This window comes from Oculina patagonica, unplaced genomic scaffold (assembly GCF_052425735.1).
Source record: "Oculina patagonica isolate OP01 unplaced genomic scaffold, crgOcupat unplaced13, whole genome shotgun sequence".
Taxonomy (NCBI): Eukaryota; Metazoa; Cnidaria; class Anthozoa; order Scleractinia; family Oculinidae; genus Oculina; species Oculina patagonica.
The window spans coordinates 23,961-43,553 of NW_027557301.1; the positions used below are offsets into that span (position 1 = coordinate 23,961).

At 38.6% G+C, this 19,593-nt stretch overlaps 2 protein-coding genes across 2 annotated transcripts; one reads left to right on the top strand and one right to left on the bottom strand.

Annotated features, from left to right (window-relative positions):
- Positions 1–486: 486 nt before the first annotated feature.
- LOC144639780 (ADP-ribosylation factor-like protein 8B-A) lies at positions 487–11,802 on the bottom strand. The gene is given in 8 exon segments (XM_078499074.1): positions 487–2,201; positions 7,031–7,101; positions 7,321–7,388; positions 7,725–7,818; positions 7,982–8,055; positions 8,376–8,456; positions 11,522–11,677; positions 11,680–11,802. Coding segments are annotated over 8 exon segments (714 nt in total). The 3' UTR covers positions 487–2,154.
- A 9-nt stretch (positions 11,803–11,811) lies between these two features.
- LOC144639781 (protein bicaudal D homolog 2-like) lies at positions 11,812–17,828 on the top strand. Its single transcript, XM_078499076.1, has 2 exons — positions 11,812–12,072; positions 13,442–17,828. Exons 1-2 carry the CDS (start codon positions 11,878–11,880, stop codon positions 15,557–15,559), a joined length of 2,313 nt encoding a protein of 770 aa, XP_078355202.1. The 5' UTR covers positions 11,812–11,877; the 3' UTR covers positions 15,560–17,828.
- The last annotated feature ends 1,765 nt before the right edge of the window (positions 17,829–19,593 follow it).

Below are 19,593 nucleotides of genomic sequence, written 5' to 3' on the forward strand. Positions count from 1 at the left end.
GAAAATATCCCCCCCCCCCCCCCCTCCCCTGTAAAAAACTGACGCAAATATCCTGGCCTTAATCAGCCCACAAATTTCAGGTGACGAACGTAATTTCAATCGGCGAATCTGGAAAATTCGGGGTGTGGGGGGCGAACATTTCGACAACCTTGCCTCATACCCACAATGAACTTACGAAAGACAATCGGTAAGATATTTTTGAACAAATCCAAAGAAAATATGAAAGTGGGAGATAGGTGCCCCCGTCCTGCTTAATCGGCCATGCCCCCTCACTGGCCCTTACCAAATTTAGTCCACCTGAGAGAGAAAGCGAAGTGGTAAGGCACAGGCTAATTAAGTGCTGGTTTGCATTTCCTTGCGCAAGTACGTAAACACGTGAACTATCTGCTACAAGAGGTCCTGCGACCTTTATGGTTCATGGTTTAGAACTCCTGCCAAAATTACAGAAAGCTTTTCCTTACTTTCAGAAACCAATGCAAACATTAATATTTCAAATTACCATTTATTGTTAAAATAATAGGAATTTAACACTGAACAGCTTGAATACTTCACCACTATTCCATACAATTATAGACTAGCTTAACAAGTCACGTCTTTACATTTGAGTGCTATTCAAACTATTTTTTGCCACGTCGGGAAATTGAATCTTCATTCGATGCCCTTAGTAAGCAAGAATCTCTACAGCACAACTCAGCTTTTAATTACGAGTGAAATGGAAAGGCTACTTTAAAAAACTTAACTTTGTTGTATAAAACATTCTTACGAGATTATGTTTTTAGTACAAAAATGTCTGCTTGTACAAAGTACCCATTTTGTAGCCAGGGACATTCTTGTAAAAGAGTATTTGCACACTTTGGGTCATCCTATCAAATTCTCTAATATTTTTATGTTTAAATGTCAATTAACCATTTATTCTAAGGGTTGAACAGCCAAACTACTTGTATGCTGGCACCCTTGGGACCAGCAAAATGTCCCCTTAGGAGAGGTGTCTGTTCATGGAAGGTTTTTGTATGTTGCTGGGACTGTGTCCGCTTCATTAGTGCAGATTTGGCTGTATATGCTAAATTTTGGTTGGCTTCAAAAACTAGTAAATGGTCTTAATTCATTCTAACCAATTAGGAGAGGATATAATTGTTTTCAAATCAACTTGGTACAAAACTAAAACTACAGCTGCTGAGAATTCAAAACAACATGATAATTCTTGGAAATTAAAATACTGTTGAATCTGTGTAAATTATGAGAATAGATGCAAGAAAAAAAAGTCAAGCAATGATACTAGAAAAGAGGCAAAATAAATCTATTTATATTGTCAGCATTTTTCAAAGTGAAAATTTCTTTGTTACCATACAAGTTCAAGCAGATAACCTTTTTAGACCATACTAGAACTATTTCACAAGAGTAATGTGTCTACACACAGTCTATGTAGACAATAGACTTCTCCCTGCATTCCAACTAACAATGGCGTCGTGTCAAGGTTGGGGTGGACAAAAATACAAGAAATTTATAAAAAAGGCCACCCCAACTTCAGGTGCTATTGTACCTATGCACTGAAGTGGAATCTGCCGTTTCCAAGAAAATATCCATACCCACCCCGTGGAAGGTCAATAGGAAATTCTAAGGGGGTGGGGGAGGGTTCTCAAAAGCCAAAATTTTTTAAAGAAAAGTATGGGGCTCAACTGGAATTTCCAGAGGGATAGGGCGATTAAAACCCAAAATCCTTCCACGGGAGGGGTATGGAAATTTTCTGGAACAGCACAATGTGTGAAAGGTCTATTATGTGTTACAGCCCAAAAGTGTGACCACTCATTTAATTTATTCATATTCTTTTGTGTAGTCATAATCCAATCAAAAGCTTAGGAAAGCTTGTAGTTAACTTCAAAATAATGTGAATATATTAAAAGTGGTCACACACTGGGCTCCTTGCTGTAATTCCTACAGAAAATAGCTGTTAAATTCTCTAATTAATTGCTGCATACATTATGGATTTAAAAGACAGCTTTCAGCACTCATTATGATTTATGGATAGAAAAGGCTCTTGTAGTTTTTTTAACGTTCTATAAATTTTTTTGTGAATGGAATCCCTTGTCTCCATTTTGTCTTCAACATGCACCAAGGTTTAGTCTTGTGTGTAAATAAGTTGAGGCTTTGATAATGTTAACCACGCGACTTTGAATGTTGGATTAGCCACTGCAGGGTAATGTCTGTGGAAGGAAAAAGACAATTTTATTTATTATTAATGGGCTGAAAACTTTAATCATTCTTCATGGTCTAAGATATTCCTCTTAACCATGTGTCAGGGGTTTGATTATGGGCCAGCCACTGGGCAAATTGACTGGCTGTGAAGTCAACATGACTTTGCCTGGCTGTTTTTAACATCTAAACTGACTTTAGCGTACCAAAGACGGTAGGATCTTACTGATATTTTGCCTGGGTGCAAAACTCTGATGCCCACCTGCACTAAACCTTAATGAATCCCCCGTGTGTATGCTATCTGGACCATTGAGGAGTGTATCGAATTTATGAGTTTGAGTTAGAAATTTCGAGTTCGGGTTAGAAATTTCCAGTTCGAGTTAGAAATTTCAAGTTTGAGTTATGGGGTAACATTTCCCAGTTTGTCACGCATAGTATCGCCCTTATCACCAAATGAAAGCTAACCGCAAGCAAATAGGAGTGGAACTAACCGCAAGCAAATAGGAGTGAAACTCACCGCAAGCAAATAGGAGTGGAGCTAACCGCAAGCTAACCAGAGTGGAGCTAACCGCAAGCAACTGGAACCACAGGCTTCCCAAGCTCAAAAGTCGTCTTTTTGATGTGTTTTTAGAGCCCTTCGGGCGGCCGACTCTACATACGTGGTGTATGCGACAGCTTGTGTATATAGAGAAATGTATGGGAAAATCACGGATTCTCTAAAATCGGGTAAATAACTATCTATTTTGAAATAAAGTTAACCTACCTCAAATGTGTCGCTTACTTGTGTCTTGTGCCGAATTTGAAGCCATTCCGACGCCATTTAGCGAAGTTATTCGAAGTCGTTGTCTCCCCTTCTAAAAAGAAGGAAAGGCAGACCACTCCATCGATCGGTGGCCAGAGCTCACTCCACAAATCGCTCTCCCCTCAAAAGGAAAAGTCCCGAATCGCAATAAAACCAACAGTTCCCTAAAGCCCAATAAATTTCACTCCACATACGTGTGCTTCGGCGGTCGAAAGTCTCGTAAAGAACGAGAAATTTTGCTTTAAATTCGCCTATTCGGCTTTCCAGATTTGCTTGTGACCGACCTCGCGCCAACGGTCGTTACTCAACGACAAGTATCTGGTTTCATCCCCAACTCTGATTGGTCCATTAGAACCAAGTCACGCGCTGACAACACGACAAGTTTCACGCTAGGGCTGAAGCCCTGAAGCCGCAATCATACAAAATGTAGTTTTTGATCGACGCGGTGATCGAACAAAATTTCCTGCGACTTTGGGATATTATCTTGTCTTGAATGCTCGCGAATATCTTGCTTTATTCTGCACGTGGAGGTGCCAGATTTATATTTACACGGCTTTTCCCTGACATAAATGTGACCCTCCATATGAAAAGGGGGCTTATCGTAACAGCGTTTCAAGAGCGTTTTTGTTTGAAACGCGTTTGAAACCCGTTTCAAATGCATTTGAAATTTGTTTCAAAGTGTTTGAAACGCGTTTCAAACAGTAGGCGTTTGAAACATGGTGAAACGCGTTTGCATGTGTTTGAAACGCCATGCTTAGGGCCTCTTCACATGAGCCCGGTTTACGAGCTGTCTCAGTTACCAGGACGGATTTTGACCTCTGTTCATATGGAAAATTTTAGCCCGGTTGACGGGGATAAAATTCAAGAAATGAAGGCAAAATGGCGACACATAAAGTTGCATCTTTCGCGACTATCGTAGCTTTATTGACCCATGTTACTTTATTAATAAAGCTAATTCGCATATTTCTGAAGTGGAAATAGATACAAGGCAAAATTAAGCCATTTTGACCGCCCAATTACGAAAGGGAAGCTATTTTCTCAAAAACAGTTGCGTTCCGGCGACCGGGCTGGAGCGTTCATATGGGAAAATATTCTTCCCGGTTGTCGAGATCTCGGTTGCAGAAACCAAGATATCGGTAACCGGGCTGGCCCACCTTCTCATATGAACACATCCAAAATTTTACAAGAAAATAGGAGTGAGCCGAGATCTCGGTAACTGGGCCAGCCCGGTCAACCGGGATCATATGAAGAGGCCCTTAGATTATCATTACTGTTCAAGCATAATTTATTCAAAATGTGACAACGATTTCATCAAATTATACAGTGTCTACAGTACCTGAGGAAATCAGAGAATGATGATGTTGCAGCAGGAAAACTTTTCGATTTGAGTAACATTTTCTCCTCATCAATAAATCAGCGTGATGCACACTTGTGTTAATTGCAAGAGCTTGTCTGTGAATATTGCATTGTGTACAGTTGTACAGTCTATAAAATATACTTACATCGTATGTTTAATCCACATCACTTTGTGTCTGAGGCATGTTGAAAATATGTAACGCGTACGGTAAACAAACACATTCGCTGCACGCAAACTATATCACCACATATCCTGAAGCGTGTTTCTTGCGTTTGGACCATCTTGTCGCTTGTTAAATTCCTTGTAACTTGAAAAACCAAACTGAACAACATGTTTCACTGATTGATATCGATTGATATCGGTAATCGATAACAATCGAACTCACAAAAAATATTTTTTATCGATTGTTATCGATTGATAAAATTGATAGCAATTGATAGAAATCGATAAAATCACTAAACCTAAGAAGTTCCTTGAGAAAAATTCGTCTCAAATATGTTACATGCCGTTACGTCCTAGTAAAAGTAAATGGTGCGAGATTGGCGTTTAAGTGGTAAACATTTTATTATTCAGATTATTTGGAGTATCTTACAAAAGTCCTGCCGGAGTCTAGGCAGAATGTTTATCAGGAGATCCTCTTGGTTTGTTTTTCTAAAATATTTTAACTTGGGTTGTCCAGCTATCCCAGCGCTCTCGATTGCATCTTTGATCTCCTTCACAGCGTTCTCGCGTAGATGAAAATCCAAAACGACACCCTGTCAATGTTTATCTTGTAGAGATAAAAATCGGTGACAATCAATAACAATCGATAAAACAATCCTTATCGATTTTCATCGGAAATCGATATCAATCGAACTCACAACTTTTTTCCTTTATCGATTCCTATCGAGTGGTATCGGAAATCGATATCAATCTTCGATTGATATCGATTGCTAGTGATTGATATCGATTATCGGTTTATCGATTGACTACGCCTGGAGTACTCGAGCGGCAAATGATTTAATTTTATACTCCTGTTAGTGAGAAGTAATACCAACCAGCTGGCTTTATCACACAGCGATTCTGCACACAGTTCGAAAATTAAGACAGCTTATCAAAACTTCTGCGCTAGTGTTCAGTAAAATGAATGCTGCTATGTTATGTTATAAATAACTGCCAAATGGCTGCCGCGGAAAATTATTTTGTGCAGTTAAATTGGAGCTAATCTACAGCTTTCGCTAAATTCTGCAGAATGTCTGCCATTTGAAAGCAAAAGGGCCGCAGAAAGGCTTCCAGTCCAGTCAAAAACAAACTTTTCACCGAGCTTCCAACACGGGTAGACGTCATATTTTGTTTCGATTTGTTACCGGGATGTTCTGTGAAACCGTTCCAAAAATTACTACTGGGAAACTGTCATAAACAATGCTATCTACCTCATACGTTCAGTAATAATTATGCTCAAATAATTTGGCGTTTCAAACCCTATAAAATGCGTTTTCTGCATTTGAAACGCTCTAAATTCAGAAGGTGTTTGAAACGCGTTTGAAATCTGTTTGAAACTGTTTGAAACCCGTTTCAAATGCGTTTCAAACGCTGCGTTTAAACGCGTTTGAGAGAAATTACGTTAAGCCCCCTTTTCATATGGAGGGTCACAATATGTAAACGTGGCTGTGATTAGCGAATACAGCTTTCAGAAAACATCCCTTGGGAGTCCTAGCGTGAAACTTGACCGTTGGCGCGAGGTCGGTCACAAACACATCTGGAAAGCCGAATAGGCGAATTTAAAGCAAAATTTCTCGTTCTTTACGAGACTTTCGACCGCCGAAGCACACGTATGTGGAGTGAAATTTATTGGGCTTTATGGAACTGTTGGTTTTATTGCGATTCGGGACTTTTCCTTTTGAGGGGAGAGCGATTTGTGGAGTGAGCTCTGGCCACCGATCGATGGAGTGGTCTGCCTTTCCTTCTTTTTAGAAGGGGAGACAACGACTTCGAATAACTTCGCTAAATGGCGTCGGAATGGCTTCAAATTCGGCACAAGACACAAGTAAGCGACACATTTGAGGCAGGTAAACTTTATTTCAAAATAGATAGTTATTTACCCGATTTTAGAGAATCCGTGATTTTCCCATACATTTCTCTATATACACAAGCTGTCGCATACACCACGTATGTAGAGTCGGCCGCCCGAAGGGCTCTAAAAACACATCAAAAAGACGACTTTTGAGCTTGGGAAGCCTGTGCTGGAACTCGATATTTTAACTCGAAATCGAAATCAACTCGAAATTCTAACTCGAACTCGAACTCATGAAATGGACAGACCCACATCGAGGCACCACTTTATAACTTAATCTCCATGGAAGAAATCAGGGTGCGTGACCAATGAAAGCTATTGAACAGTACTTTCAAGTGGTACTGTTTACTATGTTGTGCTTTACAAGTCTGTAGATGAAATCATTTTCAATTGACTATTTCAAATGAAAGCTGAGGGCAGTACAGTATACATTTGGTGATTGCATTATTGTTTTAGTATAAATAATCTACCTTAAGTTTCTTTTTTTCTTTTTGACAATCATCTACATGTACCTTTCTGCATGTATTCCTGACCAAACATGGCTGATAACTGTACAGTAATTTTCTAACAACGGTTCACCTAAATTGCAAGTTTAGACAAATAATTGCCAGCTCATCTCTGGACTTACCAATATTCTCTTTTTCTTTACAAGAAATAGAATAACAACAGATTTCTCGATCTTGAATAGAAGCCAAATTCCTGTTATGAAGTAGAAGAGAATGTAAGTACTGAGAGATGAACCACAAAGAAAAGTCAACAAACACAATAGATGCAGTATTTTAGGCTGGGAGAGCCATCACATTTTCTGTTCTAATATAACAAACATAGCTTCAAGATACAGAAGGCACTGCATGTGTATGAAATGGTGTTAACTGTTAACACTAATAAAGAGCCACATTTAAAGCCTTTTTCACTTACAGTCTTTCCACGAGTTCTTTTTCATCTAACGCATTTGGAAGATCCTTTTTATTTCCCAAAACTAAGACCTAGACAAAAAGTAACAGGAGAATAATGTACATGTAATCAGAATGAGAATAATAAACACTAAAATTACACTGAAATTGCAGTCAGGAATATTCATAACTCAAATATTTGTCTTTCACTGACTATTATCAAATGTTTTAAACAACATTTGTTTGAAACTGAGGAAGGCCGAAGATTCTCGGCCGAAACGTCTTTATAAGAGTTTCAAACAAACGTTGTTTAAAACGTTTGATAATAGTCAGTGACAGACAAATATTTGAGAATGAGAATAGTCTTTCGCCATTAATTCTTGAAGTGACTTGGTTCCCAACAAAGGTAACGTTTTGCAGGCTACTTACTGGAATTCCCGCTAATTGTGGTTTCTCTAAGAGGCCATGGAGCTCATTTCTCGATGCTTCTAGTTTTTCATGATCTGCGGCATCCACCATGTACCTAGAAAGAACACACTCCAGTTACATACTTGTCTTAGTTCTTGTATTATCAACACAGAAAAAGAAACTTTGCTATAGTCTGCTTTCACTCAGACAGTCATAAAAGGGCGAGAACTACATGTGTTTGTTTAATATGTTCAAGTTTTATTGAGATTAATACTTACACAATGCAGTTTACGCCTCTACAGTATCTCTCCCACATGCTTCTAAATCGAGGTTGACCTCCAATATCCCAAACCTAGCAAACATAAATATCAACTAGGTTAAAAACATTTCACCGACAGTAAGCAGTATAATAGTTTGCATGGAAAAGAAATGGTGACCCCGGCCAGGCATCAAACCCAGATTACTTAATCCAGAGTCCAGCACACTAACCCTAATGCCACCAAACCACACAATTCGAGCTATACTAGGCTAGCATCAATGAAGCTTGAGGCTTCAGAGTTGCTATCCTTCCTTCAACACTTATTGTGGAAACAAAGGGAGTAAAACATTTTCACAGCCAAAAAGTTGGCCCTTTCTCAAAGAAGTCATAACAAGACAAACTTTAAAACTTACCTTTATCGTAACATTTCCCTTGGTAACTTTCCTCATATTGAATCCAACTGTAGGTATCATGTCTTCACTGAACTGACCAGACTGTAAAGAAAAAGAAAACAAACAACATTGGCAACGATTCACTTATTACTTGCAGTCTGTTTTGCTACCCAGGTGCTCGGGGACAGTAAAATTTTACCACCAAATCAAGCCAAAGTTACACAAAGTCTACTGGCCCACATTGCCAGAGCGTATTCTGGCTTCTGTACCATAAAGCATCTAGGGGTATTGCTACTCTTCTTGAATGGGATGTTAGTCCATCGGAGGTTAGCCCCTAACATTGTTAGGTTTCTCTGACAGTTTGCTGGTACCCATTTATACACCTGGTGGGGGGTGTGGTGGCCTAATAGTTAGTGCACAGCTGGACTCCAGATTGAGCACGAACCTGGCCAGGGCCACTAAGTTGTGTTCTTGAGTAAAACACTTTACTCTCATGGTGTCTCTCTCCACCCTGAGCCCAGTTGTTCAAAGGGTGGATAACACTATCCACTGCCCAGTGTATAACTGTCATACAAAACCTACTTCGCTATACACCGGATAGTGATTTATCCAGTGGATAATGTTATCTACCCTTTGCAAAACTGAGGCCAGGTGTATAAATGGCTACGAGCAAATTTAATGCTGGGGGTAACCCAGTGATGGACTAGCATTCCATCCAGGGGGGGGGGGGGGGTAAAAATACCCCTTTTTGCTTCATGCCACGGAAACTGGAATAAGCTCTGGCCTGATAGGCCGCTAGGCTCAAAATATGCAAACTAGGCCTTAACCTAAATTTATACACCTGGGTGGAGAGGCACTGTGAGAGCAAAGTGTCTTGTCAAAGGACACAACACAGTGTCCCCAGGCAAAGAAATACTTTGACCAAGGAAGCTCAAACCTTGTAAGCTGAAACTCTGAAAAAGTTTGGATAATCAAGAGACAAGAGAAGCAGCAAATAATTGAATCATTAGTGAAGAAATTATTCAACATGACACGAGCATGGGACAAAGAAAAAATCTTAGTTCCCGATGGGAATCAAACCCATGGCCTCCCAGAATACCGGTTGGGTGCTCTAACCAACTGAGCTACGAGAGACTTGTTGTGAGCTGGGCCATTTACTAAGTTGATATGTGACATGTGTCCTCACTATTTATCACCAAGCTTGAAATCTACCATCTTTATTATTTACTACACATTTGATGATTTCGACATTGCTGAGCCTAGCAGTTTGCAGGACGCGTGTCACATATCAACTTAGTAAATGGCCCAGATCACAACAAGTCTCTCGTAGCTCAGTTGGTTAGAGAGCCCAACCGGTATTCTGGGAGGCCATGGGTTCGATTCCCATCGGGAACTCAGATTTTTTCTTTGTCCCACGCTTGTGTCATATTGAATAATTTCTTCACTATTTATCACCGAGCTTGTAATCTACCATACCCTAGTTATTCAGTTATCAGGCGCACTCGGTTATAAGACACACCCCAAACTTGGCAACATTGTTATGCTAAGTTTACAAACAGAAAATTCTCCAAAAACACTCGGTTATAAGACGCACCATGAGTTGGAGTGTTGAAAAGATGTAGTGATCAATTTAAGGAGAGTTTTTTCTTACAAAATTTGACTGTTTGAATGTTGTTCATACTCCTTGGCACAATCTTCGAGTAAAAAGCTAACATTTTGTGCTAAAAAAGACGTAAATCCACTTGAGCAAAACATCTTTCCATCGTTCGTGCTTCGAACTTAGCTGCTGAGTAACCTGGCAGATGTGTAGTTTCCAGTAACCACTGAGTTTGTAGCTTGGTTACCAAGTTCTCAAGCATGCTTCGTATCGCTTCGAACTTTGTTTATCGAGTGTTTTTCAAAGATTCTCAAGCTTTTTTGGTATTTTCCTTGTCTTCTAAAGTCATTTTCCACTTTCCACGCTTAGAAAGGTTTGTTTCAAATGAGTAAGCTTGATTTTCTTTGTCTAATTTCAACAAAATGCTGGCATATACAGGTGTCACTAAAACTTGTTTTATATACGCGTTAATAAACTTTGCGTTTAAATTTAATGTTTCTTATATCTTTAATACTGTTAAAGTCATTAACCAACATTAAGTGTTTTCATTTCTCTTGTTTTAACTGTAAGTTCCGGTAAAATGGCGGTCATAAGATTTTGTTGAGCGGAAATACTCGGCTATAAGACGCACCCCAATTTTGGCATGAACTTCCCACAGAAAAACAGATTTTTCTCGAAAAAACCGTGCGCCTTATAACCGAATAACTACGGTATTTATTATTCACAATTGAATCATTGTACCTCCTAAAGTAACTGTAAACAATGTAGCATCAATGCTATAGTTGATTTTAACAAGAGTGTCATGTACTTAGCACCTACTTAGAAAAGTTCATAGACAAGTGATGTGAAATAGGGCTACTTTAATTACTTTGTCACTCTAGTGGTCACACGCAAGGGAGGTAGACTTAAATCAAAGCCTCCAGCAAGACCATAGAAAGGCTAATTATAAACCTGAGTAGTGGTAAACCACAGCAATATCATGTCTGGGCTAAATTGCAGAATACTGTGCAACTTATGTGTCTTACTGAAAAACATTTGATTTATGCCTTGTTTTTCAAAAAGTTATGACTCATGGATGCGTTTAATCTTATGGAAAGGATATTCTGCAATTGCATACCCCCTACACTGTATAGCTATCATTACATGATGTAAACTTTATAACCACATCATTAATAAAACTGGTGGTGTTAATATCTAAGAAATTAAATAGATCTTTTTGCAACTGATAGATGAGCAATTTAACTTTTCACATTAAAGATCCATTTTATTAATCTACAAAAGCATAGCCGAGAGGAAATAATTCCTTGGACAATAGGCAAAGGTTATTGTTTAAATGTCAAAGTACAAGCAATAATTTTTCCATTCTAAAGGACCTTAAAAAAGTCACGCATTTCATCTCCTCTCGCCTTGCGTACGTATGTCAGTTTTATGAACATATACGGGCTGAAAGATGTTGAGGAGTTTAATACATTGTTTTCATACACTGAAAAACTGCCAAATAAAGAAATAACTAGCAAATTATGACGAAATTAGCTGTGACTATTAAAGGTTTTTATGTAAGTTCGCTTACCGCAATAACATTGACAAAAGTGGTCTTCCCAGAATACTGCAAGCCTACCAATGTAAGCTCCATCTCTTCCTTCCAGAACAGGCTTTTTATCCAGTCTAATATACTCCGAAAAAAGGCCAACATTTTCGTAAATGCAACGTGCAGAAACACAAGCCTTCACTTCTCTTTTGCTTTTCGTCTCTTCCTGACTTTGTGTCACATGACACAAGATGGCGGCTGCTATCCCGTAAGGCATTGCGAGAGGGAGAGACCGTGAGGAGCTGGTGCCGCATTTCAGTCATTTCAGCGCAAAACAATTCAAAAATTCAACATGGAGATCAAATGGTTTAGATTACGGCGTTCAAATTGAAGCAAGAATGAGCACGATCGAGCAGCTTAAAAGCGAAGTCGAACGGCTAAGTAGTGAGCTACAGCAAGCCTGTTTAGAAAAAGTCCAAGCGGCTGAATATGGGCTTGCCGTGTTGGAAGAAAAACAGAGATTACAAGAACAATATGATGAACTGGAAAGCGCTTTGGAAGCGAGCAAGCAAGAGTTGGAATGTCTTAGAGAGGTATTTAATATGAAATCCTTGTTCTTGTTCCTTATAAGAACATATTGTTTAAGGGTTGGTTGAGATCAGAGTTTAGGATCGCGAAAGAATTACTAACAAAGGTTTTTGATTTTCCTTTAATTATTTACGGCTTGCAAGTGTAAATACAAGCTAAAAGCCTAATCAGATTGCGTGGTTCATCGCATAACCGTTTTTTGCTCGTTTAATAAAATCGGAATCTAAAATAAAAAATCCCTGTTTGGAAACAATCAAATATCTTTTAGGAATTTCTGCGAATGATATTCCAAATGTGTAGACATATTAGAAGGAAGTTGATTTATAAAATACGTGACGTGGACAATCGGATATTTTTGCAGCCCATATTTGAAAGCTTAAAAGATTATGTATATCATATTGCTGTTGAATATTTGTTGGCTAAGTATAATGACTGAAATGCTTGCCAAGACATAAACCTTGAAGCAAATTTACGTGATGAGTTTTTGAGAGAACGTGTCCCAAAATTTGGAATTTTTACCAATTGAAAATGTTATCATGGTTTGTTTTATTTCCTAATTAAATTAACCTGATATTGCCTCTTTCTGAAGAATTTATATAATTTATGTGACTTGTGTAGTACACAAATATTTTTGTATATTTGAATGTCGCATAGCAACGACTTGTGAATGTACATGTATGTTGACTGAGCAGAAGTTGAACTATGCTAAATTGCTCCCGGGGGGGGGGGGGGGGGGAGGAGGGGGGTTTTTTTTTTTTTTTTTTTTTTTTTTTTTTTTTTTTTTTTTTTTTCCCCCCCCCCCCCCCCCCATATTGCTGCTCATTATATTACATCTGCTATGTCTTGGGCAAGAGCACAACATAACAACCAAGCTACAGAGGCTTTGGTTGTTTGTCCATAAAATAATCCTTCAAGGTTTATTTATTATGTCTTGGCAAGCATTTCTGTTATCTTACGGAGCCAACAAGTATCCAACAGCAATATGATATACTGTCTTAGCCTTTTAAACCACCCCTAGAGAAGGGGGTACTCTCCAAAAATTTGGTTCTGAGTGTGCAGAATGCTTCGTTTGAGACCAAATTAAATCATGGCAATCCGTTTCAATCTCTGATCCGTCCCTGGCCTTTTGGCCATCCATACCTTCTTTTGTATTCGCTGTGTCATTGAAATGTTCCTTCACTCTTTTTTATTTTTATATTTAAGAAGTTTAATGGTCATTTCCCATACCTAAATTTAGCTAAAATCCATGACACAGTCGCTTTAACCAGCCTATAGTAATACTTCAGAAATGTAGAGAATTTTTGTTTCTGTCCTAAATAAGCCACAAGTCATAAAATTAATATTATTTATAATATTTTTTTTCTTACAACAAAGGTTCATGAACAGCTGAAACTTGAGCAAGAGAAAAGAAGCAGGTTTGGAGATGATCGAGAAGAAAGTCTTGTCAAGGAGAGCGAATCGAGAGAAGCCACCTATCTTCATAAAATAACAGACTTAGAAAGTGACCTGCGACAAGCAAGAAAAGCTGAAAGAGAGGCACAAATTGAAAATGAACGACTGTCCCATCAGGTCTCTAACTACGCAAAGGAAATTGAACAATTTGCTCACAGTAAGAAACTGCTTAGCGATGAGATCAGGGAGCATAAATACAGAGAATCCAAACATACACAGGAATTTAGCGAGCTTGAGGAAGAAAATATTAACCTTCAGAAGCAGTACTCGGCACTAAGATCATCACTGGTGGAATTTGAATCGTTGAAGGTTGAAAACAAAAGCTTGACAGACGAAATGGAAGCAGTACAGTTACAACTGCAGGTTGCCTGCGACAAACGAGATCAATACCAAAAACAACTCAATGAGGCTCTTGAGTCCTTGAAGGAACAGCGAGATCGAAACACCCTTCTTCAGAAAGAACTGCAAGAAAGCCGTCAACGTCGGTCACCTACACTTAGCAGCTGGCATGAGGAAAGCCGATTTATTGCACTTGAAAGTCCAGAGAAGGCCAAGCCAGAACAACCTGTTGAACACCCTTTAATTCAAAGCATTATCGAGGAATACAAACCTGTCCCAGGGTTGGTTGAAGATCTGATGAAAGAGCTTCAGCTCTCGGAGGCCAAAGAAATGGCACACAAACTTGATCAGTTGAGTAGTGAGAAAAATGAACTTACAAATGCACTGGCTAAGAGAGAGAAGGATGTTTTGAAGTTAAGAGAGGAGTTCGATGCTATGCAGACTTTGACTGAGGCCAAGATTCTGTGTGAAACACTGGATGACAGCGATGACGCGGCAGAGGAGAGGGAAGCGATCAGTGTTAAGATAAACAACCAGCTGAAGGAACTGGAAGAAATCCGAAAACTTTTGAAGGGTTATCAAACCAAAGACAATAAGTCGCAAGCTTTGATCAAAGACTTGAAAAGTGAGATTGACAGCTTGAGAGCGAAAATGGCTGGCTTGCAAACGAAAGCTGATGAGGCGACATTCATGACAAAACGCGTCAAGGAACTCGAGGAGCAGATGTTAAATATGAAAAATAAAGGGAGTGAGTCGGAAGAATTGATCAAAAACCTGCAGGAAGATGTGAAGTCCATGAGCGATCTTGCTGGAAATGCGCAAGGAAGCCTTAACTGCACCCAGGATGAACTGAGGTACGTCAGCGAAGATTTGCAGAGGCTTTACAAGCATGTTTGCTCAGCTAATGGTGACCATCCAACCAATTCATTTGCCAAGAAAGAAAAGCAGGAAAAATCAAAAACAGCAGCACAAGCTGAATCAAATGCTGCAAATTCCAACACCAAGGAAAGTGCTGCAGAAGTACGACAGTCTCCAATGGGAAGCGAGAATCCAAATGAGACGATGGAAAGAGGAGATCCTTATTCCTGTTACAGACTGATAAGCTCTGTGCGTGATCAAGTGAAGTTTTTGAAACAAGCAGTTGAGAAGACCGTTGAAATTTCCAGACAGCGTGCATTAGAGTATAGGGTGGTCGTTAGCGATGACGAAACCAGTGGAGGAGAGGACAACGAAGTTCAAAAACAACAAATTGTAAAGCTTCAAAGTTTGCTGACCACGAAGCGAGAACAGATTACTACCCTTCGCACTGTTCTCAAGGCTAACAAGTCCACTTATGAAGTTGCACTGGCAAATCTTAAAAGTCGCTATGAAAATGACAAGGCAGTGCAGTCAGAGACAGTAGCACAGCTAAAGAGAAGCCTAAAAGCTCTAAAAGCTGAGGTGTCGACATTTGCTTCACTGCGTGGTATGTATGCGGCAAGGTGTGAGGAGTATTTAGTGCAAGTAGACGAGTTGCAGCGTAAGTTTGCTGCATCAGAAGAGGAGAAGAAGACCCTTAATCAACTTCTCAAACAAGCCATTCATCAGAAAATTGATCTTACACAAAGACTGGAGGAGTTTGAGATCGCTCGGGAAAGGCTGCGTGCCTACACAAGAAAAAGTAGCAAGTCCAACCGATCAAAACCGGTTACCCGTGTATAGAACTGAATGTGAACCACCTAAAAGGTGAAAGTTTTATTCTTTGAAATAACTTGCAGTCTACAGTCAACTCTTGTTATAGCGGACACACTCTAGGTGTGGTTTAGTGACCGTTATAGCGAAAGTCTGTAATAGCAGGAGTCATTTCCAGTCAAACCTCTTTTGCTGGGGATCTGGATTTTGTCCGTTATGGCGAGTGTCCGCAATAGCAGTGTGTCCGCAAGGCGAGAGTTGACTGTATTTTATCATTGATAGTTAAAACCTTCACTTGCAAATCAAGTGATATTTTGCTTGCGTAGACTGGTAGACAATGCAATGTCTGAGTACATGACTAGTCGACTAGAATTAGAATTGTTCAAAGGGCTGTTTTTCAAAGGCCACTAGTTAGTATTATGTGCAAAAATTGCTCATTTAACCATGGTTTTAGGGATTTTATTGCTCAGATTTACTATAACATTCTATTGACTACTAAACAGTAGCTTTTAAATTGAAAAATGCATGTAAGTAGTGTAAGTTTTATTCTATAGCTGTGCAATATTTTACATTGTACAGTATTTTAAGCAAGCTCAATTCAGGTTACACACAATTTAATAGACAGTGCTATTTATACAGTCCGTTGGTAGCTTCATAAATGAGCTGAACCCCCCGGTGGGGGGGGGGGGCACTAAAAAAAGTTTTATACAGGGAGGCTCCGCCCCGAGCTCTGACCCCTTACCCTTTTATATACCATTTTTGACAGAAATTGTACCCCTTTCGTAGACCTTTTACTGAAAAAGGGTACCCCTTTCATATACCTTAAAGACATGGCATAGACTTAGAACAGGACGTTTTCTTGTCATTTTCACGTAGCGCTTAATACATTAATAAAATAATACAGCCGTTAATTGCGTCTGTTCGAAATATTTTAATTAAAGGTCTTTTTAAATACCTAAATGACAGATTTCCATACCCTTTCATATACCAAAACTTGTAAAAGCCCTACCCTTTCATATACCTTAAGCCTGAAAAAGGTACCCCTTTCGGGCGGAGCCTCCCCGTATAGGCCATTATAGGAAGTACCCCCCCCCCCCCCCGGCTGAACGCCAAAAGGTCCCAAAAATTTCAGAAAAATATAAAAAGCCTTCCAACTTACTGTTTTATGCAGTTTAGAATAATTTTTATTAGATTAATGAGAATTTATACTCAGTTATTATATGTGGGTCAAAATTACATTTTATAGAAAAAAAAAACATATTTTCAATGTGTCCAAAGCAATTTTAGCCCTGTTTTTAATACTTGTTAAATCACAGGGCTTTAATATAAAAACAAGAATTATACATATTATAAAAAAATACATTTAAATACAGGTTGACACACTGTTTGTGGAATATAGCTGCTTTGATTGGTGGATTAGCAAATCTGTGTAATTTTATCCTTTAATAGTCTGGGTTATCAATATGCAGTGGAATTCCAATTTCTGGAACCCTGTAATTTCTCTAACCTCCCAAGAACTCTAAGACATTTTCTTTCAGGCTCAGTTGAATACTGCAATTTTAGTAACATAGAAATCTCTAAAGAAATTTCGTGTGACTGTGTAGTGCATATAACTAGTGAATTGAAAACGATAATTGAAATGAAAAATGATGGCATTTCACATTTAACACTGAAGAAGGGGCAGTAGCCCCGAAACGTATGGAAACATTATACTACCATCAGGCGCATTTTTCATTTAAATTATCGTTTTTAATTTACTGCAATTTTACCCTGATTTCTTGGACCAATTTCCGTTTCCCTTGGAGGATTGAGAAATAAGGATACCACTGTTTTAAAATAATGTTAATTTTTAGAAAATAAATATTGCTATTTATCACTCGTACTTATGAGTGCCATAGGTGTTGGCTAGCAGATTTCCACAGTTGTTAGCCTTATTGATGTCGCTGCTTTTTTTCTTGAAGATTACATTACGAGGGGATCTGCTAATACATGTAGTAGGGATGTCGTTAAGGGCTAGCTGACGGCTATTTTCACCGGCTGAAAGAAAGCTTAAATCAAGCTAAAATTTCACATTAAAACAAAGACTTTGGTAAACTTTTAGAGCTGCCAGGACCAGAAAGGCTAGCTGAGCTTGCTAATGAGCCGGCTTTAGTTAGTGTTTTCATAGCTGCATCCCTGCTATAGTACAGGTGTGGTTTTATAATCAAAATTATTATTACCGGTACTCTATAAAAACTGTTGAATACAGAAGGTATATTTATATTGAATATATCAGTCTTCACTTGAGATTTACCGCTGTATAGCAAAAAAAAAAACATTGTTGTATTACTGAAAAAAGGTACTTTTAGTTTTAAACTCAAAGTACCAATTTCTTCAGTGATACAATTATGGACTTATTGAAGTTGGGAATTAGTTTCTACCTGAAGTACGGTAAGTATAGAGAGTAGCAAAGGGTGGGTCGTGATCCCGTTTCACGCACAAATTGTAACTAAATTCACGTGTCAGATAAACTTGAAACAGCAGAATTCGCGAATCACGTGTATTTGTTTGCTTTTTTCACACATCACAGTTTAATTTTTGCTTTATTTTCATGCTCTATTTTCGCCCTTTTCATGTCATGCATAAACCCTTTGCTACCCTCAGTATAGCGTGTATTTTTCAGCATTGGTCATTATTATAGCATCTGTTGGCTTCATTTCCAGCCACTTTTCAGAAAAATAAGCTTGACGTATTCCTGTCCTGAGCAAACTCAGAAAGGAATGAAGACCAGCCTGGAGAGAGTAGTGGAAATTAAGCCTACAGCAACTGACAAGGGGCAAAGACTTGAAACGTTAGTTCTTAAATCTAAGCCGTAGGGCCCAGTTGTTCAAACTGTAGGGGTGGTGAATGGTCCTTCAAGAAATGCGTGTCTCGCAAAATTTAAGCCAAATTTCAGGGATCTCGTCGTCTCGAATTTTTCTTTGACGCCTTCGCGGAGTCTCGATTTCTTTTGCAAGGCTAAAAAGGTCTCGGGCTCACAGAAAAGATATCAGTCTCGCCGTCTTGCAAAGTCATATCCACCGGATAAATCACTATCCAGTGGATAAGTGTTGGCAAAGCAAACTACGTTATCCACTGGATAGATGCGGTGGATGGCGTTATCCACTTTTAATGACCAGGGGCAGTTGACTTCATGAATGTGAATTTGGTACTAAATAAAAATGACGCTAAGGCCAGCTTGTTCAAAGGATGGACATTACTACCCAATGGACAAACTGTCACTGTTTAGTGCATGTTTTTGTCTCGATATAGACTAATCTAGTGGATAGCATTATCCATCCTTTAAACAACTGGCCTTGAATGCCCTATTTTATCAATCTTCAAGTCAAGGTCTGTTAATTAAGATATTTACTTTTCAAACTTTTAGGTATTTTAGCATCAGATTAAACTTTTGAATACTAAAGTACATGCAGCTATTTTTAAGACCTAGCACATAGCTAGTACATGTATTTTACCCATTTATTGGAAAAATGTTACTACTGTATTTTTGTGTAGAGACTTAATTAATATTTTAATATATTTATCCTCTTTCTTAATTATTACTAGATCAAAAGGTGCAAATCTTTTTATTTCAGTACAGTTTAATCCTAATGAAGCTGAATTTCATGTAATTGAAACCAAACATGCATAACCCAATCACTGTGATTCATGTTTGATATAAATTCAGACTTCTGTTTACCTGCAAAAGCATATTAACCATTCAATGAATTTTTAGATATCTCCAAATATTGAGTTTGTTCATCAACTATGCTATAACAAGAAAACATCAAACTTACAGAATGTCACAGTCTGTGCTGCTTGTAAAACTGAGAGTTGTGTGTACGGCTAATGAAAATTTCCACATTTAAATTTGGCCTTATTTGTATAAAAAAATAATAAAAGACGTATGCAAAATGTTTTGCTTGTATTTTTAATTAGTGATTCAAAGTGCTTTACTAAGAGTGGTTTATGACTTAATAAGGGGCACAGGGAGGGTAGGAGTCTACAGGAGCAAAAAAAGAGAGAGGGGGGAACAGGATTCTCAA